The sequence below is a fragment of the Syzygium oleosum genome, unplaced genomic scaffold (assembly GCF_021117445.2).
Source record: "Syzygium oleosum isolate NSW1041296 unplaced genomic scaffold, Sole_v2.1 Sole_v2.14, whole genome shotgun sequence".
Lineage (NCBI taxonomy): Eukaryota > Viridiplantae > Streptophyta > Magnoliopsida > Myrtales > Myrtaceae > Syzygium > Syzygium oleosum.
In genome coordinates, this window is record NW_026607498.1 from 931347 (window position 1) to 948651 (window position 17305).

The following is a 17305-nucleotide window of genomic DNA, read 5'->3' on the forward strand; positions in this document are numbered from 1 at the left end:
ACAATTCTTTTATCATACCCAATGAAAAAACAAGCAACACCGAGAAATAATTTTCTTTGGTTTTCATTTAATACCTTGATGCTGATCATCAACTTCTTTCCAACATCCTCTTAAGGAGATTCTTCGAGCTCCTTTAATGTGGCTTCCCTCTCCTCTATGCTTTTTTTCCGGATAAAAGAGAACCTATAACCTCAAGAGTTAGAGGAAGACCACAACAAGTATTTATTTATTTATTTTTGGTAAGGTCACAACAAGTATTTACGCCTCTTTTAGAGTGCGAGATGTATTGCTTTGAGGGATAATCTCTTCTAAATGCATGTTTGCTAAAAAGCTTAAGAGAATAATCAAAATCCATGCCAGTAAGTTCATAAGTCCCATCAACAAGTGTAGGCACTTTGAGAATTCCCCGATCTCTAGTTGTAATGATAATCTTGCTTCCCTTGCCAAACGACTTATGCTTATGCATGAGTGCATCAAGTTGACTTACATCACCAGCATCATCAAATAGAAGAACAATCCTATTCCCAGTCAACAATGTTCGCAAGTATAATAATCCTATTCCCATATTCTTCAGTGATTAACAGACGATTAACCCAGATATTGAATCATCAATAAGGCACGAACCAGGCAGTGATCATCAGGAGGCCAAAGCCACAAAAACTGAAAATGCAAAGCTAATTCACTAATCACAACAGAGAGAGAGAGAGAGAGAGAGAGAGAGAGAGAGAGAGAGAGAGAGAGAGAGAGAGAGAGACCTTGAAGGACATGATCTTTGGGAGCTGATAGTTCTAAAAGAAGAAAGGGATATGTTCGCTAGAATTCCTAAAACTTGTTATCAAAGTGTAATTGAGTCCTAAAACTTACAAAAGGTACAACTGAATCCTAAAACTTGTCAAATTGATTCAATAAAGTCCTAAAGTTAACACCGTCCAATTTGACTAACGGAAAATGTTGACTTGTCTTTTTTATTATTTTTTCTATCCCACGTGGCGATGACGTAGATTTTTTAAATTATTTTTATTTAAATTAAAATTTAAAAAATAAGCTAAAATTCGAAAAAAAAAAAAGAGGAGGAGGAGGACAGGCGGGGAGGGAGGGCTTGCCGTCGCCGCTACCTCCCCACCATTGCCAGCAGGCGGGGGTTGCCGGGACCTGACCAGGGGCTGGCGACCCTCACCAACAGTAGGCGAGGGCCTGTGAGCCCTCCCCTAGATCGGGCGAGGGTCACTGACCCTCACCTAGACTTGGCTAAGGGTCGCTGGTGGTGGCTGACCCCCACCGGTGGCGACCCTCCCCCAGATTGGGCGAGCGTCGGCCACTACTGGCAACCCTCGGCTAGGTCTAGGTGAAGGTCGGCGACCCTTGCCCGATCTGGGGGAGGGCCGCGACCCCTTGCCTGCCATCAGCAATGGTCATCGGCCCTTGGCCAGGGCCCGGTGACTCTCGCCTACCGTTACCCCACCCTCGCCGGTCGCTCCCGGCGATGGTGGGGCGGCGGCGGGGAGGGCAAGCCCCCCCTTCCCGCTTGTCCTCCTCCTCTTCCTTTTTTTTAGCTTATTTTTAAATTTAATTTAAATAAAAGTATATTAAAAATCAAATTCGGGCCAAAACGACGTCATTTTAGTCACGTCATCGCCACGTAGGAGAGAGAAAATATCAAAATAAGTCACGTCAGCATTTTCCGTTAGTAAGTTTGACGGTATTAACTTTAGGACTCATTTGAACCAATATGACAAGTTTTTAGACTTGATTGCACTTTTTGCAAGTTTTATGACTCAATTGCGCTTTGGTGATAAGTTTTAGGACTTCTAGTGAATATATCCCGAAAAGAAATTATCATTAAAGCATATGAGAGTGCAAAGAAAATTAAATTGCAAGATAAGAAGCAGAGTTGTAGTATTCCATGGCAAATCACTGTCATTTTGTCTGAAGTAATATCAAACATGTATTTGTTCACATTGTACATTAAACGGAGAAAGTGGCAAAAAAATAAAAAGACCGACTCCTTTCTTATGTCAAGATAAAGAAGGAATTTCTTACATTCTTGTGCTGACATAGAAGAGTTTTTCTGTCTCATTCGACAAAGATTACTAATTCTAACTGGCAAAGAAGAAAATAAAGTCACGTCACAATACCTTGTAATCTTGTAAAACCACGGTTTTATCGATAATGATTTATGTCAATTGAAGATTCTCATTCATTTTGCTAGTAAGCATGACAGATTTACTTTTCAGATCCAAAATCAGATTACAAATAAGAGACGGTACCTATTAAAGGCCTTTATACATATATAACTCTAAATATTCAAAAGAAAAATGTCAACAATACCAAAAAAATGCTTGTATGTAAATTGTAATCAAATCTAATCCATTTCATGGATTGCAAACTTTCAAATTCGTGAAGCTTGATGGATCAGGCAACATTTGCAGTTTTGAACAGTTCACAATGTGAAGTATCTCCAACGAATCTGGACTACCTCGAATCTCAAACAACTTAGTACAATCCTTTAGATGCATTTTCTTGAGTTTCTTCAAGTTAGTCAAATCTGGCAACTTTGCCAATGATGGAAGCCTTGCAAGCTCTAACGTTCTCAGGTTCTCCAAATCTTCAAGGCCTTGAATCTCTGTTAGCCTGTCACAATCAATAATGTACAATTCTGATAACGCTTTCAAATTCGAAAGATCATTTGTTGTTTTTATTCTCCTGCAAAGCTTGATATGTAAGTATGACAAACTTGTAGGAAGCCTAGGTAGGCATTGCAAATTACGGCAGTGAAGCTTGAGTTGCTTCAGCTGAGAAAGGAGAATGAGATCGGAAGATAGGGTGGCAATATAAGGAGAATACAAGTCCAAGAACTCGAGCATGCGTAATCTTCCAATCCACCAAGGACTTGGAGCTGCTTCAAGTTCAGAAGGATTTGAGAGATTACCCCGCAATTGCAACCTCAAAGTTTTCAAATATAATAGGTTTGAGAGGTCGGGCAACGTCTCTAATGAGTATGTATAAATACATAGAGTGATCAGACTTTCCGGAAGCGGAGGCACAGCCCAAAATCCCGTGCCTGTCAATACCAAGATTCTTAGAATTGGTAACTTCCCAATGTTATCAGGAATTTCCCCTCCCAAACATGGACCCCCTGCCTCTAGCTTTTCGAGCTTCTTTAACATTCCCATGGTGCTAGGTAGTTTTCTTATTGAGCTGCGGCGCATCTTTAATACTTTCAAATACTTCATATTTCCAATTGAATCAGGCAATTCCTGAATTGTTGAACCCGATAAATCCAACTCAATTAGTGAATTGAAATTTTCGATCGACTTGGGTAGCTGAGTCAAATGGCTATCCACTAATGAAAGCTTCACTATTGATGTTGCGCAACCAACCAAACTGAATTTGTTCAGTGATCTACATCCAACTAAGCTGAGAAATTCCAGTTTCTGCATCCTTCTCCATTCACGGATCTCTTCTATAGGTGTAGAGTCAAGAAGAAGTTCCTTTAAAGATTCGAGTGCACCCATCTCGTCCGGTAGCTCTCGGAGACTTTTACAATACTTCAAGTTTAAGAAGACTAACTTCTTAAGGTAACTAATGGACCGATCAATTTGAACCAAATTCCCACATTTTTCGAGAATCAGTTGCTCTAAATTCACAAGAAGAGACAAGTCTGGAGTTTTATGCAATTCTTCGCATTCAGTCAGATTTAGGACCTTCAAATTCTTAGCCAACTGAAAAGAAGACAACATATTTATCTTCATGTTAAATTAAGATAATCCACAACAAAATAACTCACATTGATTTTACCTGAAATCATACCTTGATGCAGCCCCATCCATCCCATTTCTCCGTGATTTTACTCATCGAGAGATCAAGGATTACAAGCTTCCTGAGGGAGAAATTGGTGAGCTTCATACTGATAGGAAAGTAATTCCATGAAAGCCATCTCAGCTCTGGAAGGATAAGTGGGCCAAATGTGGTTTGACGAAAATTTGACCTCTGGTAACATAATAAACGACCCACTTGAGTAAGGATGGGCTTTGTGTCTCCGTTGAAGTCTTTGCTATCTACTTGAAGGAACCTTAGATTTGAAAGACTTGCTAGGCATTCCTTTATCAAGTAGTATTGACATAGTTTGTCAAGCTTGAGACATAATGCTTCAATACTTCCAATTCCACGAACATCACCTCCTATCTGCCAAAATAAAAAAAGAAATCGAAAGTTAGAAAAAACCAAGATTTATTGCGTTGATCTTCTTCAAGGGGAAAACAATTATATCTTTTCTTTTTAGTGTTGAAACCGATTGATAAACCACATACTTAAGTGCTCGGGACATAAACACTGATAGGAATGAAAACCGAAACGAATATCCTGGTGACCAATGTCATTAAAAAGGAATGAAGCTGTATGATTTACCGGGGCTTTTTCCAGAACCTCCAATGCTTGTGCATGATTCCACAACCATTGTCGCTTCTCTGGCTTGTTGCTGCTTCCATGTTGTATATAGTATCTTCCTATGTCTCTTAACCAATCATGCATCCACAGTCGGTTACCTTCTCTAATCTTTATCAAAGATCTTTGCTGGAGGATTCCAAGAGATTGATGAGGAAGAAATTTACAGCTTTCCCACATGTGAATCACAATTCTTTTATCATACCCAATGAAAAAACAAGCAACATCGAGAAATATTTTTCTTTGGTTTTCATTTAATGCCTCAATGCTGACCATCAACTTCTTTCCAACGTCCTCTTGAGGAGATTCTTCTAGCTCCTTTAATGTGGCATTCCACTCCTCTACGCTTTTTCCAGATAAAAGAGAACCTATAACTTCAAGAGCCAATGGAAGACCGCCACAAATATTTACTGCTCTTTCAGAGTGAGAGATGTATTGCTCAACGGGATAATCTCTTCTAAAGGCATGTTTGCTAAAAAGTTGAAGAGAATGATGAAAATCCATGCCACTAAGTTCGTAAGTCCCATCAACAAGTGTGGGCACTTTGAGAATTCCCCAATCTCTTGTTGTAATGATAATCTTGCTTCCGTTGCCAAACCACTCACGCTTCTGCACGAGCGCATCAAGTTGGCTTGCATCATCAACATCATCAAGTAGAAGAAGCACTTTTTTGAAGCACAACCTTTCCTTGATCGCCTTTTTCCCTTCCATGACATTATTGATATCAGGCCATTTCATTTTAAGGATGTTCGACAAGAGCTGATTCTGCAAGCGCGTAATCTCTGTCTTTCGGATGTCACAAAGGAAGCAACAATCAACAAAATTATTAGAAAGTTGATTGTACACTGTTTTGGCAAGAGTCGTCTTTCCCACGCCACCCATACCATGGATTCCAACAATCATTGTTTCATCATTGTGTGAACCTATCATACTCATGATTTCATCCACATGATTGTCTACTTCGACAAAGCAATCAAATACTTCCAAGTAGGCAGTTTTCAACTCAGTCAAAACATTATTGACAACTTCTTTCACAAATTCACCTTTGCCTCTGAAAATATTCGAGGAAAAAGCATCAAGACATTAAGTTTGGCTAAAAAAAATAACGCATCTGGAACAACTAGACCATACACATTATAATTAAATACCTGTTTGGCATGCTTTGGAGATCCCATCCCTTCAGTGTTCCGACCTCATTGAGAGCAGCCTTCCACTTGTAGATAGTCTCATCATCAAACTGCCTCTTCTTTGCATGAGAAACAATGGCCTTGTCGTAGTGCTCAGTCTGGTTTTTTACCTCGGATGGTGTGACATCATAGAAAATGGGCATGATCTTTTGTCTCCTTCTGTTCTTGCTCTCCACCATCTTGACCAACTCCCTAAGGCACCATGTACTGTCAGCATATCCTTCAGAAAATATTGGTATTGAGATCTTTGATTGCTCAATCGCTTGGAGAAGCTCATTGCCGATCTCCTTCCCGATGCGGAGCTCTTCATCGTCTCTATATACCCGAATTCCAGCATCAATCATGCTGGTGTAAAGGTAATCAGTAATGTCTCTACGGGTATCTGGTCCTCTAAAGCTCAAAAATACTTCATAATCATATCCTGATGACTTCTCCATTTCCTGATTATCAGAAGAGGCGTTCAACATAGTTATTGTTCTCTGAGCATGGTCTCCTTGAAAGGCTACATTTTGTGCAAAAGATAAAATTGTAGCAAATACTGTCGATGCGAAGTTCAACCACAAAGGTTGGTGCAAATTCCCTGTGCAAATACTGTCATTGTAACAAGGTAAGGCGAGGCTAAGTTTTATCAAAAGCAATTGTAGAGATCTGCTTTCATTAATTTTTACGAAACCCTATCGACAAATGCATATGCTCTTTCATGGCAAATTTTTTTAGACCCTGTAGCAGCGAAATTTACATTCTTCTAAATTCTTTCAGAAGGAAACCAGAAAGAACGCTTTATTATAAGTTGTGGTTCACAAAATACTTTTCTTGTGTTGTTTCTTAAGCAGATCTATGTGAAATTTTTTTAGGGAGATAATGAGTGTCAATCTTATCTATGTAGAGTTCTCCATTTCCAGTTAACGTTTATCGTAAATTCACGGTCAATTGTCTTTTGCATAGAGATGCCTCTAATTCTTTACTTGTTGCTTGACTCATTAGTTTATTATGCCATGAGAGATTGTCTTTTGCAAAAATACTCTTTTGCAGCTATCCTGGCCTCTCTTTTTAGTTTTATCCATGTATTTTTCACATATTGCAGAAACTTACCACAGAATATAAAGTAAAGGCTTTGCAATCAAAGGTGCTATATTGGATCAATTTGTTAGCCATTATTTGTGGAGTGAAATCCACCCGATGGCCACTGAAACGTGGCCGCCAATAGCGTGCTCTTTAAGAAAATTGGTCGGATTTTGGTTAAACCTTATCAATTGCCAAAAAAAAAAAATTTCATAGTGCGTTGACGAGTGAAATCGAATATCACTTTCAGTTAGGTAATTGCAAAACGTAGCGAATTTCAACAATCATCAGTGAAGTTTACAATCTTTATATTTCGCTAGACTTTCCTTTCTTTGGCTAACCAAAAGATCGGCCCTGTTAGTCCCACAAAAACACCTTTTTTTTTCCATCATCACCTAAACTTCAAGATTTGAATCCTTGACCCATATAACCCCTTCCAAAGAAGAGAAGTCGATGCGCCAATTGCCTCAGTAGTAATACTAGACTTTGATAGATTCATGATGCAAAAGCATAAATATTCAGCAGCTTGGACGTAGCTCAAATTAGCTCATGAAATATCACAGAAGATTCGAAAGCTTGGTTGAAGCTGCGAAAAAAATTGAAAGGATTGAAGTATGTGAAAGCGTGCAAGTAGATGGGATAAGTCCATCATTATGTTCTCTTCGTTTTTTTCTCCCAAGAGATTGGCAAAAACTCTTCCTTTTCTCTCCAAAGCAATCAATCCAAACATGAAAGACACTGTCAAAGTTATCAAGTAGTTGCGAACGTTGCTATGTGATGAATACAAAAGTTGTAACTGCCGCACGGAAGAATGTGTGCGCATCCAAATCAAATGTTTCTCTGTCCTCTCCTATGTTTCTCTCTCGTACGTGTACTTAAGTTTTAAGGCCGTGCTCTCTTGTCTCTTTGCTTTGCTCTGATAATTCGTTCTTCTTGAATTGCTTATGTACCCCCGACTAAAAACAAGAATCAAGCAAAATGAAATCAACTAATCCCACTCGAAGTAAATCAAGATTTAACGTGTTAAACTACATCATAGATAGCGAGAATCAATCACTGATTACAGTAAATCTCCGATCTTACACTTTATAAAACAATAAACCGATGCATGCATGGCGAAAATAACCTAAGAGAGAAATTACCAGGAGTAGTGGTGATACTGAAGGACGGAATTTGACAGTGGCGAGCCTGAATAAGATGGAGGCAACAAGATAAGAAGCAATGAAGAAATGGGTCTTGAGTGAAGAAATGGTTCTTGAGTGCTGCCTGCACTTATCCTCGTCGTACATCAAATGGAGAAAAAGAAGAGAGGAACATCCCATTCTTATGTGGACCCGACAAGGAAATGTGGGAAGGTCCAAGGAAATGTGGGATGCTCCCCTTTTCTTGCTTTCACACGAGAAGCAGGTCTTTCGCATTTCTTTCTTGCTTTTGTAAATTTCCTATCGCACCACCAAGTGTTGACTCCATAAGTTTTGTCGTAGGCAAACGCAGTGCGTCATCGCTTATGGTCCATACCCGTGTTCACACTCGCGCTTTATCAACACGGCTAACAAAAGGAGGTGAAGGCGAAAGGAAGACAACACACTTTATCAACATGGCCGGAAAGATTAAATTAACAAATCGTGAAAAAATTTAGAATTAAATTAGTCAAATTAAAATATGTAGGACTTATTGGCGAAATAGGTTTATGACTTCTTTTGGTAATTTCCCCTTCTCTACAGCTTTGCAAATATGGGATGGAATCAACTAGAACCTTTTTTTTTTCTTTTTTTATTTTATAAAAAAGTAAATCTTCACTAGAGTACAGCAAGGAGGTGCAGCCCACATATAGAACTTGGTTTAAGATGGGCTATTAAAATATTCCATTTTTTTTTGTTAGAAAACGAAATTACAAGGGAAAAGATCCAGAAAGTCCAAGAAAGAGAGTGTACCAAGTTTAGAGACTATAACACCCAGGGCACACTCATAACGATATTGTCCACTTTGGACCAGAGCCCGCACGATTTTATTCTTCTGGGCTTCGCCCAGAAAAGGCCTCATTACAAGTTAGGATGCCAACAACCGCTCCTTGTTCAAGCCCCTCTGTCCCCGGCAACCACTTCCCACCCTCGCAAGACCGGGTCGTTACAGGCCCATCAGTTTCCGCCTGGTTTATCCTCGAACCACACACTTTTGGCTGGGCCTGGCTCTGATACCACTGTGACGCCCATGGCCTACTCGTAATGATACTGTCCGCTTTGGACCGGAGGCCGCACAGTTTTAGCCCAGAAAAAGCCTCGTTACAAGTTAGAACAAGTGTCACCACATATATGGCACTTCACCTCACCACACCTAGGCGATGTGGGATTCGGTTCATTCCTATCTCCTTCGCCATCCTCGAAGCCTGCTAGAAGCCTGCTAGAAGCCGCTCCTTGCCCAGGCTCTTTAGCCCTAGCGATCACTCTTCACCCTCGTAGGACCGAATCGTTACAGAGACGGCAAAGACTCAAGAAAAGACCCAAGAAAAGACCCAATTTCACTTAAATCAATTTTCCATCAGAACGAATTATTTGTGGGGGTCTACCAGTATTGGAAAGAAAGCAGAAAAATAATTTTCATAAAAGCTCTGGCAGATTCTCGGATGATGTTTCATTTGTAATGATTAGGATGCTTGAACTTTTTCCTTGAACTTTTGGTTTGGTGGTCGTACTACCCAAGCCAAGACCTTTTCAATGTTCGAGAGGGGTTAGAATCCCTCTCTCGCAAGAGTTTGTTTGTAGGTTATCACCCTTGGTGCTCGACCAATTAAGCATTATTTCCTTATCATGTAAAAGAATCTGATCATCCATGGCGTCCCCGGAGAGATAAGTTCATCTTCAGCAAGGTTGACTTGAAGCCCCAAATATGCCTCTAAGCAAGACACAATGTCCCGGGTGCACAGGATCAATTTGTTGTCAGCAAAAGTTGATATGATCATTGTAACATGGAATAATAAGATACGCAAACCCGTTCCGACAACCAATCTTTGCAGCCTATCTGGATTAGCATGGCGTTTTGCTTGATACGTCCATAGCTAGAGTGAACAGTATGGGGTAAAAGGGGCACCCTTGTTTGGTTCCCGGAAAAATTGAATAGACCATCTGCGACTCCATTCATCAATTAGGGCAGAGAGGTTGAAACCATTATCTGATGCAACGTTTAATACCAGAACCTTATTTTCGAGTTAAATGAAGGAAGAACTCCTAGGAAACCTAGTCAATTAGAGCATCTTCCTCGTACGTTTTCTAACTCTTTGTAAATGTTCGGTGTGACCAGGTTGCGGAGGTCCGACAAATTCTTTTTTTTTTTGTTTTTTTTTTTTGGGGGGGGCGGGGGGTGTTGCTGGTTGCTGGTGTTTGAATGGGTACCAACCCAGCTAATAATTGAGAAGAAACTAAAACATCTAAAGAAATACTATCATGTGGGCTGCCCCCGAAAATTTCAAAGAAGGAAGCCACCCACTCTATAGAACAAATAGGGTAGTATCAACAGTCCAGAGAAATTTTCCGTACAAATGATCCAAAACAAAGGAAAACATCTGTTATGGATTATTTCCCTCCGCTCGAGGAGACATTATCATTTTCACACAGAGTAGATGCAGTCTCCATTTACGAAAATTTACTTTCACGGATGCATGCAAGAATCTGCGTTAATCAGATTCTCTTTTCTGTAACATTTTTCAATTAGCCGTCAGAGAATTCCCTTCAGCAAGTTGTTTTTCACCTCATTCATTTCCACATTATCACTCTGTCATCGAACATATTTGACATTCCTGTCTCTGTTATCAGAAGAGGAGGGGAAGTACGTCCACCATGTCATTTGCTAGTCTATATGTTGTCTACGTCAAACAAAAGCGATGTTCTACCACTGTAATGAGTATTATTCAAAAGCATACAAGCGGCAATTTTTGCATATAACATTAGTGACAATTCTCAGTAGTGAAGATAGGTACCTCTTCGTAAGGCTCCTGCTGTTTGGCAAACCCACATTTATAAACTCCATTGTTTGTACAGTCATATATCCATCCATTAGCTTCGTCTATCTGGGCTTGCAAGTGAGGAGGATAAAGGTCAAGATCAGCATTCTCTGCTAAATCATTGAACTCATAATTAAGCATGCGAATGATCTCTGAGCTCTCGTTGTTGACGATTGTCTTCAGATTCTTATTCCACAGAACCTATCATAATGCGCAATACATATTTTGTGAGCACTGGCAACTTGCAAGCTTAAGACACATGGAGCAGTAATGGAAATAGAATAACCACTTCACAGAAATGTCACATACAGGAACTGAATATTTTCCAGAGTAGACCGTACTTGCAATCTCATAAAGTTCTCTCACACTTTCAGCTCCATTTATAGGGTCAGGCTCTGCTCCAGGTTCTTCAGTGTTGGAAACAGGGAAGACCCATCCAATATGTGTTTCGCCATCTTTTGTTCTCTCCCACTTCGATTTGACTACCTGCATGAAATAAATAACTTAAAGCTGATCGAATACCATTAGCATGAGCTAACTAAAAACACTATGCCCATTACCGTATGGCCAATGATCTTGTCAAGTCCTTTAATCTTCAAGTACGCAAGGCATCTGCATGCCCAGGGACAAGCAAACGACACATTAAGATGGCATCTTCCGGATTCAACAGGGAAAGGAAAGCTTGGATCTGAGAAATAGAATTATGGAATGCGGAAGGGGTTCTAACAAATGCACCAGATTCAGAGACCTCGTCGATTGAGGAACGAGCCATTCTTATTGTGAGCCGTGGAAGAAATCATGAGGAGAACATTAATCACTTCCATCATTTAACAATAAAGTCAAGGCATTATCATGCAATGCCATCTTGATCAGATTCAAAGAGCAGATCAAGCGCATACCAAAGGAAAAGATCAGTCAAAATTTTATTAGCAAAGGCACTAGCAGGAAGTGATGGAAGCATCGCATTGTTTAAGCTAAACCTTATTGAGCTAGAGGCAAAGAAAAACGTTGGATGAAATCGAAGACACAACATGAGTTGGATGACACCTACAGGTCCTACCCTACTGAAGAAAATCTAACAAAGGCCCCATGATTCATGCAGTAAAACAACTTTACTTTACCGAGAAGTAGCAAGGTTGGTAACAAGGTTCTTGGTGAGAACAAAACTGACCTAGGATACTTAGATGAAAGTGATCAATAGGTCCAAATCAGCATCATCATATCCTAAACATACCTATGAGGATTTATCTACTAAGGGTCACATGGAGAGCATTGCCACCCACAACCAAAATACAACAAAAGGAAAACAAGAATTTGTCTGATAGAAGTACTGAACATTGCCACACTGCAATACGGTGATTTAATCTGGAACAGGGTTCAAGAATTACTAAAGAAAGCCAGTTTAGCAATGAGGATCCATCCCGTCAACGGAATCACAGTCCCTAACACGGGATTCACAAATTGTATTGATTCTGGAGTCATTCGAACTTTTCTTATACATGGAACTAGCTTACATCTAACATGTCAAATTGTCAAAGAATCATCATGTCTGGAGGGTTCCAAGTTAGAAACCTGAACCCAAGACTATCAGCCCACTTCGCAATGTTCTTTCGTATTTCAGATGTGAAAGGGAAAAGAAGCAGAAACTCTCAGTAACCAAACCTTCATTTCGAAAGATGATAATTACCAATCATAGGAAAAAACGACCACTGCCCATCAACCGCTACACACTATCAGCAAAACGGATTAACTTTCCAGAATCAACAACGCACGGAAGAGGCACATGAACTTCTATATCAGTTCAAAGATGACAAATACTCATGATCAACCAAGAACTGAAACGATGGTCACAGGCTTCAAGTGAGAACTGTACTGGAAATGCAAACAACTTGCAGAGAGAGAGGGTAGAGAGAGAGATGAGACCTTACTAGGAGATGGGGAGAGTGCGAAACATCTCTGCCAGTGCCCGTGAGCTGGGGTGGACAAGCATGGCCTGGGAAGGGCCGACAGGGAATGGTTCTGTCGTCTTCCTCTGTTTTTGCGCTTTCGAGCATTAGACTCGCATTACTTGGGCGAATTTCCAATTTTAGCCCCCAATAATTTTCTTCATTCAAATTTGGGAATAGAAGGCCACCGGGAGTCGGAATTTCCGAACTATTATTACAAAATGTTCAAACCGATCTTTGGCTATGCTTTTTAAAAAAAAAAGAAAGTAATTGTGCTCTTAAACTATATAATTTCGTTTTTCAAATTAATCCTTCCATCAAAATTATGGATGGAAAGTCACTAATCAAGATTGACGCGATATCTTCCCACCAAAAAAAATAAAAAAAACTGGCGTGATATTCTCACTTGACGTTTAGAAAGAAAATAGAGAATTCAAATATAGGGAAATGTCAATATATATGTATTAAGGTAGTTGGCCTAATGATAAAGGAGACCATTAGATCACAAGTTCCATTCATATCGACAGCAAATCTCTAAAAGGCTTGTGCATTATTGTCTAGTTGCGGCATATCAATTAATGAATCATAGTCATTAGGAAGGGGAGATGATCAAAATGCATGAAAGGCAAAGGCTAATCCCGAAGCCAATTCATTGCTTTGATGATTGGGTGTTATTGTTTTGCCTTGCTTGTTTGCCTGCATTGGAATGTATCAGTCAATCAAAAACCGATACCACCGAGGTGGTCCATGGAGGAGGCAGCCAAGGGTCATGAAGTGGGAGGCCAAAGACCGATGTCTAATCCTATCTCATTTTGTATTCCATTCGATACATGACCATGTCTCGGGTTTTCAATTAGTTTGTACTAAACAGCCGACAAATTGTGGGTTTTCCTTCATTACACTTAGATTAGCTCGTCTTTCAACTTAATTGGATGTTTACTTACCACATCGCATTTTCAATACAATTGCTTGTTAATTTCTTTTTTTTAGGATTAGCTTAGATTTGCAAACGAACCAACCCACAAGCATGTTACATGATCACCTAGTGGATTAGGATTTTGACATGAAATTGATAATTCAAAATTATATGGCCATATTAGAAAACAACCAACTAGTTAGTGGTACCTAAATGACGTTAGTGGAAACATTAACATAAGCACGTCCCCATACCTAGACATCTCTAGTTCTGTAGAAATCAAAATGAAATTCCCACATTTTGATTGGGTATTCTAGCCAATCCCTAATAAAGGCTAGTGACGACTCCTAGAAATATATGTAGGTTGATAAAGAACATAAAAACAATCCCATGTCATGCAAGGTATGGACCAAGGAAGAGTTCACATTCAAGATTGATGGACTTTATGGATGAACTTAGGCTACGTTTGATAGTCGAGATAAAATTCGGGATATGATAAATTTTATCCTATCCCGTGTTGGGTGATTGCTCAAGATATGATAAAGTCGGATATAGGAGGGATATAGCCCAGATAAAATTATTCCATGAGAGAGGTAGGATAAAAGTGGATAGGATTTCTTATATCCATAATATACAACTTATTTTTCTCGAATAATAAACTTGTTAAATTAATAAAATTAAAATAATATTTGAATATAAATAATATTTGAATTTTAATATAAAAAATTCAAAATAACGAAAAGATAACAATAAATTCGTTTTTATTTATTCTTATTTTTATTTATGTATTCAAATTTCTTTCTATCTTATGATATAAATTTCATATATATATATGTATATATATATACACACACATTTAGTATATATATTTATTACATATTTTAAGGCATATTTGTATAGTTTACTATTTAATAAAATTGAATGATGGAAGGGGAAGAAATAAAAAAGAAAATAATAAAAAAAGAGAAGGAAAATAATAAAAATGAAACAAAAATAAAATAGGTAAGAGTGTCGTGATAAATTTTTATAATCTCCGTTTGTGCAATTTTTAGGTTCATTTACACTGATATAATATTCATAGCAAATAATGGACACGGTAATATGTGAAAATATTTAGTTTTATTACTGCGATTCACCAAACAATAGATAGGGTATAGTAAATCCCTTGAATTTTATATCATATCTTATCAAATCTTATCCTGGTTAGAAATCCAAACGACCAAATGTAGCCTTAAAGTAAGGAAGTAGCTGCCGTTGGACGGGAAACTGTTTCTCAAAATGCATCCTATGTGAAATTGGTGATATGGGCAATTTTGCATCGTAATGGATGGAGTTCATCCTGAGTGCGTTATCTACAAGAAAACTCTACATGTATAAAAGCACTTGACTCGTAAGTTTAAGACTAGAAGGCATGACATTTGGCACGATTAAAGAATTTCTAATCCTTATAACGTACTCCTTGCAGCCTGTAATGCTTCTTTAAAGAATGGATCAACATCGTTCACAAGTAGAATAATCCTATTCTCAGATTCTAAAGTGAATAACAGGCATTTAACCCAGAGATTGAATAAAGCATGAACTAGGCAGTGATCATCAGTAGGCCAAAGCCACGAGAGAGAGCCACGAGAGAGAGAGAGAGAGATTGAATAAACTTATCTTCGGGAGCTGATAGTTCTGAAGCAGATAAGATGGGAAAACTGTCATAAAAGTCCTAAACCTTTTGTATTAGTGCCAATTTAGTCCTAAACTTTTTTTTTGTGCCAATTTAGTCCTAAACCTTTTTTTGATGTCAATTCAGTCCTAAATCTTTTAAATTGGTGCCAATTCAGTCCTAAACCTTTTGTTTTTGTGCCAATTTTGACTGAAATTTGCCGACGTGGACACCTGCCGGCCAGCGACCGGTCAGCGGCGCCGATGTGGTGCTGACGTGGACAAATTAAATAATATTTTAATATTTTTTGAATTTTTATTTTTTTCCACTTTTTTTTTGGGTTTCTCCTTCCTCTGGTTGGTCGCCGGTCCGGCGACCGGCCAGAGGCTAGAGGCTGGCGAGCTCGACCTTGCTGGCCACTGGGGAGGGCGGCCTCGCCTTGGTCGGGCGAGGCTCGACCTCGCTAGATACGGCGAGGTCGGGCCTCCCCCGACCATGGCGAGGCTCGAGCCCTCGCCGGAGGCCGCGACGAGGGCGAGCCTCGCCCGGCCGCCGGCGAGGCCCGACCTCGCCGGATCCGACGAGGTCGGGCCTCGCCCAACCATGGCGAGGCTCGCCCTCGCCGCGGCCTCCGGCGAGGGCTCAAGCCTCGCCATGGTCGAGCGAGGCCCGACCTCGCCGGCGGCTGGGCAAGGCTCAACCTCGCCAGATCCGGTGAGGTCGGGCCTCGCCAAATCCGGCGAGGTCGGGCGACGAGGCTCGGCCTCGCCGGGCGAGGCCGCCCTCCCTAGTGGCCGGCGAGGTCAAGCTTGCCGGCCTCTGGCCTCTGGCCGGTCGCCGGACCGGCGACCGGCCAGAGGAAGGAGAAACCAAAAAAAAAAAAAGTGGAAAAAAAAGAAAAAAAAGGAAAAAAATAAAAATTCAGAAAAATATTAAAATATTATTTAATTTATCCATGTCAACGCCACGTCGGCGCCGGTGACCGGTCGCCGGCCGGCAGGCGTCCACGTCGGCAAATTCCGGTCAAAATTGGCCGGAAGGACTAAATTGGCACAAAAATAAAAGGTTTAGGACTGAATTGGCACCAAAAAAAGGTTTATGACTAAATTGGCATAAATGTAAAAGGTTTATGACTGAATTGGCACAAAAAAAAGGTTTAGGACTAAATTGGTACTAATGCAAAAGGTTTAGGACTTTTATGGCTCTTTTCCCTAGATAAGATCATTTACACTGAAATGGGTGTGCAATTTGCTAATTAGTTATGATCAGCTCATGCAGTTTGAGTCCTGGGCACCAGAAGATAATACGACATACTGAAATTGGGACAACAAACAGGATCCTTTACAGCGTTCCAAAGTCGTTGGATGTCACCAAGAGACAAATATAGTTTCCTTCAACTGTCTAATTGAATCACGATGTACTTCTGTCACCAAGAGACAGATCTAAATGATCATTGATGAATGTGGAACAAAGTGTCATTGCTAACAAGCATTCAGTAAGATCGCTTCCCTCAAATTCAGCGGCAAGCTTGATGAAAAAAATATTTCAAAATTCGACACAACATATGGTCAATCAGTTGTTGTCAACAAAACTTTAAGTGGTGAACTTAGTTACGTAGTTTCAAAGAGAAATGAAAACAAAAATTAAAGAACCTAATCCTAAGGGATGTGGCTCGTCCCATAAGAAACCATCATCACATCTAGAGAAAATTACCAAAAAAGTCATAAACCTATTGCAATTGTGCTAATTTAGTTTTAAACATTTTTAATTTGGCTAATTTAATTATAAACCTTTTGACAATTTATCAATTTAGTCCATCAGCCTATTTTTTATCAGAAATTGATGACATGGATGCCGGTCATCCTACGTGACAAGGCCGGTGCTAACGTGGAAATTTTTTAAGTTTTAATTTTAAGTTTTCTAAATTTTTTATTAATTTTTTCTTTTCTTTTCTTTTCTTTTTTTATTGTTAACGGCTGGTAGGGGGCCGCTGGGTGAGGTCTCGCAGGCCCTCCCCTGGTGGGTGGCGAGGGTCGTCGGGCCTGAGCCGGAGGGCGGTGGCCCCCTGCCAGTCCTTAACAATAAAAAACAAAAAAGAAAAAA

General features: G+C 39.8%; 1 protein-coding gene across 4 annotated transcripts; it reads right to left on the minus strand.

The window, feature by feature from the left end:
* Positions 1–2188: 2188 nt before the first annotated feature.
* On the minus strand, positions 2189–12678 carry LOC115688989 (disease resistance protein RPV1-like). Of its 4 annotated transcripts, none has more exons than XM_056317578.1 (8): positions 11438–12678; positions 11250–11301; positions 11031–11175; positions 10666–10890; positions 5592–6132; positions 4408–5494; positions 3811–4185; positions 2189–3722 (listed from the first exon to the last, which is right to left on the minus strand). In XM_056317578.1, the coding sequence occupies exons 4-8, from the start codon at positions 10700–10702 to the stop codon at positions 2373–2375; spliced, it is 3390 nt and encodes a 1129-aa protein (XP_056173553.1). In that variant the 5' UTR covers positions 10703–10890; positions 11031–11175; positions 11250–11301; positions 11438–12678; the 3' UTR covers positions 2189–2372. The 4 variants fall into 4 exon arrangements, with proteins under 4 accessions (XP_056173553.1, XP_056173554.1, XP_030470819.2 ...); XM_056317579.1 differs by having other exon boundaries at positions 11425–12678; XM_030614959.2 differs by lacking the exons at positions 10666–10890; positions 11031–11175; positions 11250–11301; positions 11438–12678 and adding an exon at positions 7835–8274 and having other exon boundaries at positions 5592–6070.
* Positions 12679–17305: the final 4627 nt, after the last annotated feature.

Bases quoted from the DNA above. Each gene is read 5' to 3' on its own strand.
- LOC115688989 (XM_030614959.2), bottom strand. From the start codon at position 8,110: ATGCGAAAGACCTGCTTCTCGTGTGAAAGCAAGAAAAGGGGAGCATCC. The intron at 6,071-7,834 runs GTAATTTCTCTC...TCTGATAATCAG, and splicing joins CAGTATCACCACTACTCCTG to GAAATGGAGAAGTCATCAGG. The intron at 3,723-3,810 runs GTATGATTTCAG...TCTTCTTTTCAG, and splicing joins ATGGATGGGGCTGCATCAAG to TTGGCTAAGAATTTGAAGGT.